The sequence below is a fragment of the Electrophorus electricus genome, chromosome 7, assembly GCF_041902795.1.
Source record: "Electrophorus electricus isolate QZ-2024a chromosome 7, ASM4190279v1, whole genome shotgun sequence".
Classification (NCBI taxonomy): domain Eukaryota; kingdom Metazoa; phylum Chordata; class Actinopteri; order Gymnotiformes; family Gymnotidae; genus Electrophorus; species Electrophorus electricus.
Genome location: NC_137503.1, coordinates 16,625,501 through 16,641,527, shown reverse-complemented (window position 1 = coordinate 16,641,527; position 16,027 = coordinate 16,625,501). Strand labels below are relative to the sequence as shown.

Below are 16,027 nucleotides of genomic sequence, written 5' to 3'. Positions count from 1 at the left end.
AGTGGATAAGGATCTGTGTCATCGACCAGAGGGTTGTTAGCTCAAGTCCCAAGACAGACAGGGGTTGTTGAGAGTAGCTGCAGTGGTCTCAGCATCACTGTCCCGTCTGAGCCTCAAAAGCTCCACCTGGCATGTGATATAAATGGCTGACCATGCATTCCTTTCACATGTGGGTTTCTGAGGATGAATCATGGGAAACAAAGTGACAAATTCCAAGGTACCAAAACTGGCTAATAAAATGGTTCTCATTCTAAGATTTGGTTAGTTAGAAGGTTTTTGCAACACATTGGCTGTTGTATCTGAAAGGTTTACAGGAAAACACTGACATCACTTATGAAATCACACATATTTTAAAGGTATAGTAAGAGACATTTGTATTTTTCTGGTCAGTAGTCTGCTGCTACTTCCAGGACTAAAGATGTGGCCTGATTTCCCTTATTAATCCAACACAGAAAATAATCAGCCTGTGTAGCCACACAGCTGTTTTGTGTCATTGTCCATTACTGTTGGATAAGCCTTGGATAATTGTGCATCTCATCCATGTCCTTTCATGGATAATGAAAATTCTTTATCTTGTAAGTTTAGAGGTTTTAGTAGAGCAGAGCTGTGCATGTTAAGACACTGTTTGGCATTTTTGAGCCCCACAACTGAGAACTACTACAATGGATCCCTCCTAAGAGAACTGGGGATCTTGTAAGCTTCTAAGGATGCTAAAACCCCCTTTCACGTTCAGCTCCCTTAAGATACAGCTGAGGCTAAACTGAAAGGAAGCATTTGGCATTTTTTGTGTGATTGCTTTAATAAAGAGGAATTAGCAGGACATCAAGGACAAAAATTGACTTGTAACAGCCCCACTCGAGTGCAATGCTTTAGGAATCACAGCTACATCTTGTTTTGGTACCATTTTACAGAGTACTTTGTCAGTGGTTTCCAGCTCTGAAGCAGCAGGGCATGATACTGTTGGCCCTGTCTTTTGTTCTAGAGCAGTCGATCTCACTGAACTGAGATCAGTGAATATCAATACATTGTGCCTGTGTTCTCTCTTTCTCTCTCTCTCTCTCCTTCTCCATTGGTCCCTCTTTCTCTCTCTCTCCTTCTCTCCCTTTCTTCTACTCTTTCCCCCTAACTCTTCTTCTCTGACCAGATCCCGTCAACGGCCCTCAGAATGTGAAGGCTGTGGACGTGCGTGCGCGCCAGCTGAGGCTGGAGTGGGACCTGTTCACATATGCCGTGACGCGTTGCCACAGCTTTAACCTGACCGTGCAGTACCAGTATGTCTTCAACCAGCAGGAGTTTGCAGCCGAGGAGCTCATCTCCACCTCTTCCCACTACATCCTGCGGGGGCTCCGGCCTTTTGTGACCGTCCGGCTGAGGCTGGTGTTGGCCAACCCAGAGGGCAGCAAGGAGAGTGAAGAAATTGTTAAACAGACGGAGGAGGATGGTGAGTCGCATATACACAGGACCAGTCCAAAGCTTGGACACACCTGTCTGAATGTGCTTAATGGTTTGTACTTAAATTGGTTTTTAAGACAAACAGAAATAGTGAAATAGTGAATGTTCATTACTTATATATAAATTTATAGGAATCTTTAGCCCATCATGCTACAAGTGCTCAGCATATGTAAGAATAAAGCTATCATTAAAGTAAGGGTGACTATTTAAATAATGATATTTGTGTAACCCAGCATAATCACATGTTATTTAATGGTTCTCATTCCTATGCTGTTTTTTTTATAAAATACAGAAAATACTAAAAATAAACAGAGTAGGTGTGTCCAAACATTATACAGTGTATATAGATGTACATAAACATATGCACATACACATACACAGTGTTTATATGTGTACATATACATATGCACATACACACACACACACACACACACACACACACACACACACACACACACACACACACAGTGTGTGTGTGTGTGTGTGTGTACATATACATATGCACACACATACAAACACAGTGTTTATATGTGTACATATACATATGCACATACAGACACACAGTTGCTGTGTCACTGGTTTTACTTTAACAGAACTTGGCTTGTAATGTGGTGTGTGACAGTATTAATACTGATGTGAATTACTGTAATTATTGTTAATCTAGTGTATTTCACACGTGTAGCTATATTCTGGCCATATTTAGCTTGACCATTATGCAGTGACATCTGTCTTAAAAAAAACAGTCTGATGGGTGTCATTGAGTTCATATATAGAAAATAACTGGGCATGTCTTTGAATCATGCGTGGAAACACAGGCATAGACTCAAGTCCTGAAGCTAACTGAATGTGTGAGCATGGATTTGAGTTAAAAATGTATATGGGTGTGTCTTTTACTTTATATACAGATGGTTAGGGTTAGGGTTAGTCCATATTTGGACTTAAAAACACAACCATCAGTTACACTGAAAGGCCTATCCCATCTGTAGTCTTCTGACAGCCATATGGTATTTACTTAGTTACGCAAGTAACAGGCTGCTCTTCACTTACTAGGTCGCTAACTTATCTACTAACATTTCTATCTAGCTATTGTTAGCTGGCAAACAGTAAGTGAAACCAGGAATATTTGGTAATACACATGTATCTTCTGTGTTTGTTGGCAAACTAGCTGAAATATTTGGTCAGTGACTCATCATTTTGTTGAAAGAGACATATGTGAGAAGTATTTGAGTGCATCTTTGCAGTAACTAGCTAATTATCTAGGTATGTAGACAGGTAAGTATCTAGCGAGGTAGCTAGTATATTTTCCCAGCAGTAAGACATAGAAGCCCTGTCACATCTTCAAACAACTCGATCCCCGACTGTCAGTCACCATGCCCACACCGATCAGCCTCGCTTAAATATTAATCACACTCACCTATTCCCTCACTGGTTACTTGCCTGTATAAACTTGGTTTTCTTTTATCTCACTGTAATGTATTGTTTAACTTGTGCCTTCATACTGAGCCTTCCAGTAAAATCCCGATTTCCCCTGATTTCTCAACTTGGTTTGTGTTTTTTTCATCTCAAGATTTTATGAATTAGTGTTTTGGTACTTTTGTTCTCTCTTTCTTCCTTTACTTTGTGGACCTAGTTGGTTCTCACGGTTTCTGTCTTTCGAGTATTGTTTTGGTTCCGTTTGCCCTCTGTACACCTTGCACATGGACCCTTTCCTGTCAGTGTTTTGTTACAAGACCCTTCAAATTCTGTTTTCTTCAGGGAGAGCCAAGCGTTTCAGATGTCTTGCTGTTGAAACTTGCATGAAAGGTTCCATGCATTAAATGCCTGTCTTGTTGAACAGAACATTAGGTAGTCAAGCATTAGAATTAATAGATATTCCTACAGTAATTTTGTGTGTGTTACTTCAAACTCAAACCTACACAAGTACTCCATGATTATAACAATATAATAATGCATTCCATGCCATAGTCCATATAATACCCTTTTTATAAAAAAAAACGATAGCACATATTCCATTATCATATACATGTTATTATATATATATATATATATATATATATATATATATATATATATATGTTATAACAATAACATCTTACAATATTAACCTAACCTAGTTTTATCAATGGACTGAAAGGAGATCATTCAAACTCTTTCAACTGGTGTTTTTAATAGTTAATATGTGGCAATTAAAGGACTTATTCACTTTTTTACATTTTTGTTTTCTGTTCAGGCTCAAACATGGAAGGTCACTGTTACTGGAATTTAATATGAGACAATATTTTCCTCAGTAAAACACTGCTGTCAGCAGTGAGCCATGGTAATTGTCAGTGGCATGAAGGATTACTGTGTGTCTGCTCATTGTCTGCAGGATATCTTTCTGCTGTTAGGTCAAAGCCAGTACATCAAAGATGAAGGCTTGTTTGATACAGGAACCATGAAAGCTTGTTGCTGGTAATCAAGCTGGCTGTAAAATAAGCAGCCTTTATTCTGTCATGTCTTTCACAGAAATACCAGTGGGGTAAACCAATATCAACCCTTTTGGGGGCAGAAAAAGTGTGTTATTTATGCAGAACATAGTAAGGGCAATAGTGAAGTACAATGTTAACCATTGGAATGGGTGGATTCCTGATTTCCTAGATTGGGGAATGTGGTATAATGACCTATGCCTAGAGTTGTAGCTGCCATAGGCTAATTGGTTTTACATCTAGAGCATTTTCAACTGTGAAGTGAGAGAGGAAAAAGTTCAGCGATGTTTGAGTATTGTCAACTTTATCTTTTACTTTAACAAAGCCAGGCTTAGGTATCAAAGACAAAGATAAGAGTTCTTCTATTTTGTTTTTAATTCTTTGTGTGAAAGTACTTGAAGGTTTGTGTCAAGAGAGGGCTGTAAAGATCTACATGGTCTTTCAGAGACAAGTGCTGAGCAAATAAGAGAATCTATTCAGCTCTGGCTTTTGACAATATTTTACTTTTGTGGTGTGGTAGTACATGGAGATAGTAAAGCCAAGTGAAGAATTTTGATGGTTGATGGGGCTTTAGTGTGTGGGTGTTTCCTCCACTTGCTCGACGTCCATGTTATGTGTGAACAGAGTCTACAAAAGTGAAGGAAAAAGTAGGAATGAATGAGAGGAAATGGAAACCACTCAGCCAAAGAGAATCAAAGAATGGCAAATGTATGGTGGAAAATAGTTTAACTTTTTAAGAATCAATTTCTTTTACGTGTGGTTCATGGTCTTAGCTGGCTATCTAAAATCTCAGGACTGTAATTTTATAACTAGTGCAATACAACTCTTTTGTTCCCTGTGGCTGTAATTGCTGGTTTCTAAATAATGACTTGCTGCTTTGTGTTACTTTACATATCTTCATACCAAAAATAATCTTTGAATAAATTTTATTTTCCATAAACGTGTAAGTCAAGTAGCAAGTGCTAACCAAAAACCAATCAGTTCAGAATTAACTCCTTGAATCCAGTTGCCCCTCTGAATTGAACTGATGTGTAGTGATTAGGGAACTTTCATGTAAAACTGGTGAAAAAATATTTGCTTATTTGTCTGTCAGCAACTACAAAGGTATCATTTGTTGTCCTGCCAGCATCATGAGATGCTTCGTGAATAAGTTGAATAGTAAAATTTTTAAGGTGTACATATCACCAACCCCCCCCCCCCAAAAAAACAAAAACGCACCCCCCCCCAACTACTACTACTACTACTACTACTACTACTACTACTAATACAACAACAACAACAACAACAACAACTACTCCTACTACTATTAATAATAATAATAATAATAATAATAATAATAATAATAACAACAAGAACAACTGTGCAATAGCTCCCAGTCTGTGTGGAAATTAATTTGTAGTTTTGTGTTCTTCACAAACAGCAGGGACACAGTGTGAGCCTAGAAAAGCATACTCAGAGTTTTAAGGTTTTAAGAATCTAAGGTTTTTAGAATTTGGTTGGTCTGTGTCAAAAAGACTTCAAAATATAACATGGCTCCATTCATGAATAAACCTATAATTCATTCACCAGCCTAACTCCTTCTTTCTTTAGCTAATATGTCAGTGTTCTCTGATTGATCTGGAACAGGTAGATAGATGTTCTGCTGTCAGTTCACACATGCCATTAATATAGGCAGTATATGACTATGAAATCAAGAGATATCTGTGTGGAGATGAAAATAAAGCTGATGTTCTACAATAGCAATGTATTTATAAAAAAAAAAAAAAGTTTAATGATGAATTGGTTAAATAAACAGCCCAACATTTTAAATAAGAGACAAATTTAGCATTATTCCTTATTCAGTAATGCCAATGGCATTTTGAAGTTTTAAACATTTGCAAATTTAAACAGATTTCTCTATTTACTAAATTCAGAGGTTTATGTAATGAAATGACTGAAAGCAAGATTGTAATATACAGCCATAATTACTGAGCCACATTAAATAGTTATATAAGTTCACACAACTGTTATGTTTAAACCTTTGTAAACCTTTGTAAAATATCCTTTTTTCCAAACCATACAGCAACATCACATCATGTTAACCAGGAATGATCTCTCACACTTGATCTATCACTATATACATTCAGACCATTTAATATTCATTTGGAGTTTCAGATACACATGATAATATTTCATTATTTAGAAAATAAACACACACATAAGTTAGCATATAAATGAATAACCCCCAATAAAAATCTGAGAAAATAGTAATCTATTCTGCTCTGCTGTTTTCCAGATTGAGGCGGTGCTCAATTTGAAAATTTCCCAGAGGGTACCCAGAACACTCTAGAGCGATTTACAATGAATTCTTTCAAGTTTTTTGAACTATAAGAAATAAAATGTTGCAAACTGGCAGTTTTGCTATGAGACTGTATGAAAGCACACCATGCCAGATTATAAAAAACTGCTGTAGTCTTTGTCTAAGGCTGGGCAGCCTGTTTTGATATGTATCAGTCTCTCTTGGTTATTCAACATCTCCTCTTCTCTTCTGTCTGGAGGTTTCTTTCCTTTTTTCATGTTTTTGCATATGAAAACCCATAATTACTTGCCTTTGTGTTAGAAAATTGACAGACATCTGCAACATTTCATTTGTCAAGCAGTCCTATCATCTCCCTATGCAACCTTATACGGTGATAATTGCAGGAGAGAGAAATTAGCATCAGGGCCAAGCAACAGGTTTTACCTTATTGGGCAAACAACAGAGTGTTTCATCTACTAAAATATGCTTATGATTAAAAACAGGGCTAACAGCTATATTACACACATACGTAGGACACAAACACAAAAACGTGCACACACACACATACCCACGCCCACCCACACAAACACATACACTTATCTGTAATAGAAAGTGAGGGAGTTTCTGTAAGAAACTGAGGGAGTGCAATCAACGGGTCTATTAAAAGTCAGGACCATTTCTTGATTGGTGCAAAGAGAAATAGTAAAAAATGTCATTAGCGCTTTTAATATAATGAAACATGCCACTCAAAGTCTTTGCATAAGAAGTTAATGAGCTTTTGATTAATATGTAACATTTTATTCACCCAAATACACATATTAAGGTGAAACAGACTTGCACAGATATAGAGAGAGATACGAGAGTGGACAGGAGCATAAATGTAATTATATTTTTTTCTATTCATGATTTAATGTTCTTGGGCCAAGGCCGAGTCTAGGCTAATTACATTTTATTGGAACTATAAACAAAATATAATTTAACTGTTTTTTATCCTTGATGAAATACAACATGATGCCACTGACCCCATTTTTTAAATTTCATATTTAAGTTGCTTTTTTCTTTTCTTGGTTGAATTTCTTCCATGTTTGTCTTTCCTTGTTGGGGACAGGAAGAAGTGTATGAAAGAAAAATGGAACAATAATATTGTTATGTTTCTACATTCAGAAAGTACAAAGTGATCTCTTCTAAGCTCATTTGTTTTAATTTACCATACAAAATTTAATGGACAATAGCGAGTTAAAAAAACAAAACAAAATCAACCTTAATTCCTTTTGCTCACTAAAGAGCTAGTGAAGCCTCTACTTCTAATTCTAATTCTAAACCTGAGGGTGCTCCACTGCCAACCCCATTACAGACCTGTCACGATCATCTTCACCCCATTACAGACCTGCCACGATCATCTTTTTTGATCTGCCTTCCCAATTTAACCAATATTTACCTCTAAGCAAACAATAGCATTAAAGCTGCTAAATTGGATTAAATGACCATTTAGGGAAATCATTAGCTCTCTTTCTGACTGTGAGGAATGTGCTTAATTAGGTTGTTTTCACAGTAGAGCTTTTTTCTGGACCATTGTCTGCTTGCTCCACGAGTTCGGTATGTTTGGTCAAGTGTCAAAGCACTTTTAACCCCAGGAGTGGTCCAAAGCACTGATCTCTGGTCCTTCTGAAACCAGAGGTCTGGAGGTGTGTAAACTGTCCACTCACAGCCACGTGTGTGGGGCTGCGTGATTGGTTCATTTTGTAACGTGACTGCTTCAACTTATTATGTTACTCCCCTTTTCAAGCTTTGTGTAAAACACTTACTATCCAGATAAACTTTTTAAATAAAATTTTCTCTAAAAGTTTGCACAGTGTTGTAGTAGCATTATAATATATTTTTGCACAGCACTTTAGTATTTTATAGGAAAAAAGCAATCTATAGAAGCACAATGCAACAAAAATCTTCTCATATGAGAATGCCTCCTTATTTGCAGGTGCTTCTGCATGGTGAAATTCCATGTATCCCAAAATGTATTCCATGAAATTACATGTTTGTATCCAAGCAAAATAATAAAAAGCAGCAAATGGATAAAGCTTCTTGCTACCATTTTGTGAACTTATGCACAAAAAATTGACGTATGGAATTGCACAAAGCTCGATCCTCAGTCCAAGGTTCGGATAGAGTTCTTGTGTGGATTAGCAAATCAGCGATAATGAGCCCCTCCTTCAAACGAGCCCAGAATTGGTCCTGGGTGCAGACTCTAGTATTTGGGACAAGTGTGAAAACACCCTTAGTGTGTCATCAATAACAGTGGATTCAAAGACACTAGCTAACATACAGACAGGAGAGACTTCGAGGTTGGGTAGTACTTTTAGGAACTAAGTTAGCGCTGGCCTCTAGAATTAACATGATAAAATCTGGTGTTATCAAATGAGCACTCCTGAAATGGTAGTAAAACTAAAAGCAGCTGTTTAATGTATCACCTAGAAAACAGATTTGAGAGTGTGAACAGATATAAATTTGACAAGAATATGGAGAATTGTAAGAATATGGCAAGAATTGCAAACAGACACAGTAATACTGCAACAGACACATAAATACACAGAGATACACACAAAAACAGACTCACACTTATGCTCCCATAGGCTCACACATGTGCATTCCACACACACACACACACACACACACACACACAAACACACACTTCTCTCTTTCTCTCTGTCTCTCTCTGTCTCTCTCTCTCTCTCTCTCTCTCTCTCTCTCTCACACACACACACACACACACACACACACACACACACAGAGTTGTACTCATAGCACTTATCACCTCTCTGCCTGAAGGGTAGAGTCTCACAAAAGCTGTTACAATTCACACCTCTTCGTTGCAGCTGAGGTGTGTTTGACATAGTTTCACAGATTTAGTCAGCCACTGTCTGCTTGCCTTATTTTCTCTTCTGCCCAGCAACACTGTCATTCTGCATCGTTCCATTTTAATAGGTATTTTACTTGGAGTCTTTATGCTTCAAAAGTATTAAAAGTTTTAAGGATTAAAAGTAAATGTATGTTTAATATGTAAACATATATTTGTAAAATAACTTACATGCTATATAATGTTATGATATCCAATTTATGAAGTTGTGACATATTTACAAAGTAGGTTATTTTGCTAGATCAGTAAATGGTATATGTGTGTGCACATTTGTGTGTCTGTACATCCTTTGTAGTACCCGGTCCTGTTCCTATGGAGTCCATTCAGACAGGTCCATATGAAGAGAAGATCTTCATTCAGTGGAAGGCTCCCAATGAGACCAACGGTATCATCACTCTTTATGAGGTATGGGTTAAATACAGTACATATGTAAAACTCAAGGACATGTTTTGTAACAGTCTTTGTAATAGAACTATTGTAGTACATTTACAGATATGAGAATATCACAATAAAAAGCGAGACTAACCTTGTAAAGCAACTGCTACCCATCTTGAGATGTTGGAACCTTGACTAGACACATATCACATACCCACATATCAATCCTCACAACGATATTATGACTTCTTCACAAATGAGAGACTTGAAGTTTGTGACATACAAACATACACTTGAAAAGATTGTGCATCACTTTAGTATGTGTGCTCAAGGGACCTGGAGACAAGAAAGAACCTTCAGATCTTTCTGGCGTGGTCAAGATCAGCAACCCCATGCATTTTGCTTTTGTTTTCAGGTGCTGTAGTTATTTGTGTGCCATCTCCGTGATAAGAGGACGTGCAGAATTCAGCCAATGTACTGAGCATACACAATACGCTCCCATTTGGTGAGATAATTGCTGTAATAACCCTCATTGATTTTAATTAGAAGCATCCAATAGAATTATCAGAGGGATGTGGGGAGCTGGACACATCTCTTGTCTTTGCTTTTAGTTTTATTTTTTTCCCCCAGTCAAATTAGACCTGGCACAATGCTTTCAGAGAGAGAGAGAGAGAGAGAGAGAGAGAGAGAGAGCTTCGGGGAGAAAGATGGAGGGATGGATGGATAAATATGTCAGGAGGAGTTTCCCTGTAAAGAGGTAGAAAAACTGAAGGACAGAGAGGGAGTGGTAGCAATGAAAGAAGAAAGACTTAATGCCAGCATCATCATATATATCTGTGGAGAGATTTTCTGGGTGTCTGAATGCATATTTTCAGTTGAGTACACTTGGCCAAAGCTTTCTGTGCTTGATGGCAGCTAATCTAATTGTGTTATTGACTGTAATGAGGAGAAAGAAGGGGAAGCAGACTGTGTGTTGACATGGGTGGTGACCCTGTTGTCCCACAGCTAATTGGAGAATCAAGCACAGGCTGCTACATCGATCTTGGCTTTTCTAAGAGCACCTTGGTAGCTTACTAAATGCTTCACATCCCCATACGCACACCCACTCCCATACAACCACACACATCCACACAGACATATATTCACACGCACAGACATATACATAGACATACCCGCAAAATCTACATTATATGGAATACTGAATCAGTTTCAGATTGTATTCTGCCTGTAATGTGCTCAGATTGTGTTCTTCTGGTCACTCCTTTTTGGGTGGTAAAGGGACCTTTTCTCTCTCCCTTCTATTTCTTTCTGAAACTGCCTTCTGCCATCAAGTTTTTGGGATTTTGTAGAAATGAATTACCTTGCATATGAATTAAAAAGAGAAGCATTTGAATGAGACGGAGGGTGTGGTGTCCGGGGAGGAAGCGGAACTCGTCTCTCTGCAATAGTCTCCCCAAATTAACCGAGTGAGTTTTTGAACATTGGCAAATGGGACTATTTGTCCTTCACTCCCTTCCACTGGCTTCATCTCCGTGCAAATAAGAAGAAATTAATAGCGCAGCACCACCGCTGCATGCGTCCTTCAACTATTGTTCTGTCTAATTTGCACTGCCCCTTGAAGACATGTTTTGATGATGTGATCACTTTTGTGACCCCTTCCCCCCACCTTACCATTTGAAACCATCTTGTTTTGTGTTTTGTGAGTCAAAGCATCCACTTTCACAAAGCAAGCCATCTCCTCCTCACGCAGGCCTTTGAAGGGCTGGCACTTCTCTGAGGGTAAAAGTGTTTTATTAAGAATAGCAATTAAAAGGAATCAAATGGATGTGCTCCTAGACCTTGTTTTGCACCTGCACGTAGTGTCAGAGGCTTTTGGCACAGCGAATGTACGCTCTTTGAAAGCAGTATAGATTTGGTGCGCTATTTTTTCAGGACACGGAGGAGACAGAAGGATAAAGTATTTTTATACATGATCGATGGTCATTAATCATCCAGCTTGCTGGAGTATTACTGTCAGTAAAGTCCATGAAAATGGAGCCTCTGTGGTATTAATTAGTGTTTAAGATGCAAGGGGGCGATAGTTAGACAGCTGGATAAACACAAAGAAGCAGACAGCCTGTTTAAGTTTAGTTAATGTTTAGTGACTTCTTAAATTCATAACCTAATAGGCACATATGGTAATTATTGTATTACTGGAATTATTACACTGTGAAGACTGTGCTAGAATTCTGGCTCTTTGATTGACCATAAGGGTGATGGAAGCAAAAGACTTCAGCTCGCTTTCTGACTGGACCATTTGGTTGACTAATTGGGAAGCATGGCAGATCCCATCCATCTAGTAGCTGCTCTCATTGCAAGTGTGAAGATCCCCCCCTACTTTCTGAGCAGCTAAAATGAGGAGCTGACATGCATATTAGGAGAGGTTTGGGACCATAACGAAGATAAACAGCCCAAGCAGAATCCTCCATACCTCCCTTGCTCCTCCCGCCTCCCCGCTCTTGTTCCTTGCTGCTGTTGATAAGTGAGGGCAGGCACTGGCGCGGAGAGAAAGGCGGAAATGCTTTTCCCAGCCTCTCTTTCGCATGGGAGAAAAACCAAGTCAGTGGTACATCCTCTGCTTGGGCCAGTCACCCACCACCCCCTACAAAAGACGGGGAAGAGTTTATGCTAATAGGAAAATTGCTGTTTTTGTTTGCCACGCATCACAACCGTGCCATATGTCTACCACACCGAAGCACTTTCATGCATTATTACTGTAAAGTGGTGCTACTGTTTATGAGGTATTTTGCATTTAAAGAACACACAAGGGCACTGTTCAAGGTGAATTGTACTTCAGCAGATGGGCCATCACCTCACTCCAAAATAAAAGAAAATCTATTTCTTACTCCCGTTGGCACCTTAAAAGATCACACATCCCTCCTGAGGTAGGCGGTGCAAAGCACCACACCTTGACTCTTTCTAGGCCTGCTTGTTTACACACTTTGAATCTACAGGGAGGGCTACTCCAGAAAGACACTTTTGGCATTATATACCCTGTCCAATGCAAGAAGGGTTTCCAGATTTGCATTTGAAGGGACAACTTAACAGGTGCGCATTGGCAGCAGATGTTTTGGATTTTGATGGTGGAAGAAGCATAGCAAGCAGGGAACTCTCAAAAATCTTTGGGGTTGAAAGTCCACATGGGACAGTGGATTCGTCTCATTTCTTTGTGACTGGTCCTCTGGGGTTATGGGAGATTGCTGGTTGCCAGATTCTTGAATCTTTCATTTGGATAAAAATGCTGCTTTTTCTCTCTCTCTCTCTCTCTCTCTCTCTCTCTCTCTCTCTCTCTCTCTCTCTCTGTGTATGTGTGTGTGTACACTTGTGCGTGTGTGCACGTATTTGTGTGTGACCGAAGACTCTTTTGTCAAAGGAACCTGACTACTTCTAGAGTTTCTTAGTCCCTGCCTCACCAACCTTGCCAGTCCTTTCACCAGCCCCCATCATCTCTCCCAAGACAGCTATTTAAACACTGACTATTGCTCCAAATTTAATTTGAATACACTGAATACAGGACTGTCTAGCAGGTCTCAACACAAAGTATTGAGAGTAATTTGATTACTATTTTGTGCATGCACACGCACGCAGCACACACACACACACACACAAACACACACACACACACACACACACACACAAACACACACACACACACACACACACACACACATGACAAGACTAATGGAAATTGACCCTTTCCAAATGTCCTCTTCCCAATTACAGCCCTGCTCTACCTTTTCACTAGGTCATGATTTAGGGTGCTGCGAGGGAGCTGGCTGTCATTTAGCTCCTTGGGCCAGCTCCTTCTCTGTCACATGACAACTAACTTCCGACCACAAACCAGGGAAAGAGACAGAAAAATCACTTTGTTCTTACTTCGGCTTCCTGCTTTCATCCTAACACTAGCCTGGCATAGAGCCTCTCTATTTTCTCCCAGGGTAATGGGAGTTAAGTGGAAGCTTATGACAGAATAATGGGTGGTCTATCGATCTGCCCAGTGACCTTTCAGTTGCCATGGTCTTTTCATTCAGTCAGTAGAAATGGACACATTAATAAGCATTCTTGTGGGCAGCTTGTCTGGTTGGAATTCACATGTAGTTCAGTTCAATCATATTTGTTTAACACTTGCTACAATAGTTGTGTCACGAAACAGCTTTCTGAAGACCAGGAGGTCAGTGTTCCGTCAAGTGAGGTGGGGGCAGCCAGACAGCACGTACAATTCAGGGGTCTTAATGTCATCTATCACACCAAAGCTTAGTGAAGCAGGTCTTTCATAGATGATTTAAACAGTGCCCTCACAAGCAGCAACCCAGAGAGAGACAGGGAGCTATCCAGCCATGAATCAGATAATGTGTGAATTCCAGTGTGTGAAAGATTAGAAATTTCCATTGCAAATTATATTATCTTAACTTGATGGCACTATTGTAGTTCATGTACTTCATTTATCAAGTTTCAGGACTATGAATAGTAATGTTTATTTTCTAAAAATAGTGCCACTCAATATTAATTATGGAGTAACACTATACTAAGAGTATTAGGATTTGGGTATGTTTGGAGTGTCCAAGAACCGATTTGAAGAACCAAATTATTTATTTATTTTAGATTTTTAACAAAGGGCTTTACAATACTGGCTGGGAATAGTAGCCTTTTCCTCTGCTCCCTTCAGTCCATGTCACTGCTGAATTACTTCAGCCTACCCGGTTTTCATATTAGCCAGAGACCTTTTCTCCACCCCTACACTTTCTCTTTCATTGGGCTATAAGAAATCTTAGCTTTATGAGGTCTGCTTAATATGACCAACTAGGGGTGGAGTATATCAACAGAGATGCAGGCAGCAATGCTTCTAGACCCTAAGCTAAGGTAAGACAGTGTAGGGATATTGTTTTACAAGTTTCTTTAATAAGATAAATGGCATAAATCAGACATCAGTCATATTTCCTGGTTCTCTTAAAAATAAAAGTACAAAGGGGGTAAAAAAGAACTAAATGGCCAACAATTAAAAAAGGTCAATTTTTAATACCCCTAAACCTTGAAGTGTGACTGTGAATCTTAAACAGCACGCCTAATAAATAGTGCTAATAGGACAAGTACCAGTCAAGCTACTGCTCTGGTTATAGATGGTGGTGAATAAAGTCAGTTCTGTTTTCTCCATGTTTCTCTCTAGACTCACACTACAGCTTCACATGAGAGGCTCACTGCAGGATTTAACGATAGCGAAAACTGAACTTTAAACGTAACCCCTCCCTAAAGGCGCCCTAATGAAATAATAATTTAGGAGGAGCACATCTCAGAAATTTCGTGTTAGATCAATGTAAGTTAGCACGGTGCCTCCAAAAAAAATGTGTCTACTTCAACTATGTTGATAGTAATAAATCCTTTTAAATCCCTCATGCTTAGTGACCCGAATGATTCACAGGTTAGTAAATAACCCAAACGACACTTTTCATTAAAAAATGCACATATATCCCTGCACAAAGGAAAGCAATGGCGAAATAACAGAAGTCACAAGCAACGAAAACCAATTCAAAAGAAGAAAGATTAATTGAACGATGCAGTTACCTATTAACGTCACCACAAGCGGCAGGGGAAAAAAACAAAAAACATTAATATTTCTCTTACCCTTCAGAGGCTTCAATTAATTGAATAAACACGGAAATTAGCAGATGAAACAGTCAATAATAAATGGTCAATACAGTAAATGCAAACATGAACCAGAGTTTGGCTATGTCCAGTTTAGCACGTGGATGTTCACAAGCATTTGTATTATAACTCGTTGGGGCCCAAAACGTTGGTGGACATTTATAGAATGCCAAATGATGTGTATGTGAAACCCAGGGCTGGTTGGTCCTTTACTCGCGAGTCTATGTTAAGTCTCTGGTCCTCCTTGTCCATCCACATGAGCAGCAGCATGGAGAATTCAGTCCTCTTCGCTGAGAAGTAGCCAGTTCAGTGGTATAACCTGGAGCTGTAGCTAGCTCTTCAACCGAATATGGCTAACTCGACATAGAACTGAAACAGACAGACAATGCCTACAGCAGAGAGAATATACTTTCACGCTAACAAACACCGTTAGACTTGAAAGAAGAAAATGGGGAAAAGTTACAGGTTGGGCCTATATACGGCGTATATTAAGTCTCCAACAACTAAAACTTCGGGGGAAAATTGCATCTCTCTCTCTCTCTCTCTCTCTCTCTCTCTCTCTCTCTCTCTTGAACATTCCAGCCAAAAAAACCCTTCAAACCTATGATGCTTTAAAACAAAGTATGCCTAAAGCAACAAGATTGAAGCTTTGAAGAAATACTGTTCTGAGAAAGATGTTGATGCCTTTTATTCTATATACCCCCCAGACAGTCATCCTATTCAGGGTTATTATTTTGTTGCTTTTGGGTAAAAAGATGCATCTTGTGTTTTTCTAATGAAGGTCTCTTTATACTTTGCTAGTCATGATTTGCCAGAAAGAAAAGGATGATAATCATTTTAAATAATCTCATTGCCTTTAGAGGCATC

At 38.9% G+C, this 16,027-nt stretch overlaps 1 protein-coding gene across 9 annotated transcripts in view; it reads left to right on the top strand.

Moving 5' to 3' along the window:
• Positions 1 to 16,027, top strand: part of ptprt (protein tyrosine phosphatase receptor type T) — a 199,195-nt gene that overhangs the window by 104,912 nt on the left and 78,256 nt on the right. For all 9 annotated transcript variants that reach the window (XM_035524516.2, XM_081717582.1, XM_081717581.1 and 6 more), the window contains exons 8-9: positions 1,145 to 1,441; positions 9,402 to 9,511. In XM_035524516.2, coding sequence (XP_035380409.1) covers positions 1,145 to 1,441; positions 9,402 to 9,511 — 407 coding nt within the window. The remainder of the gene's footprint in view (positions 1 to 1,144; positions 1,442 to 9,401; positions 9,512 to 16,027) is intronic.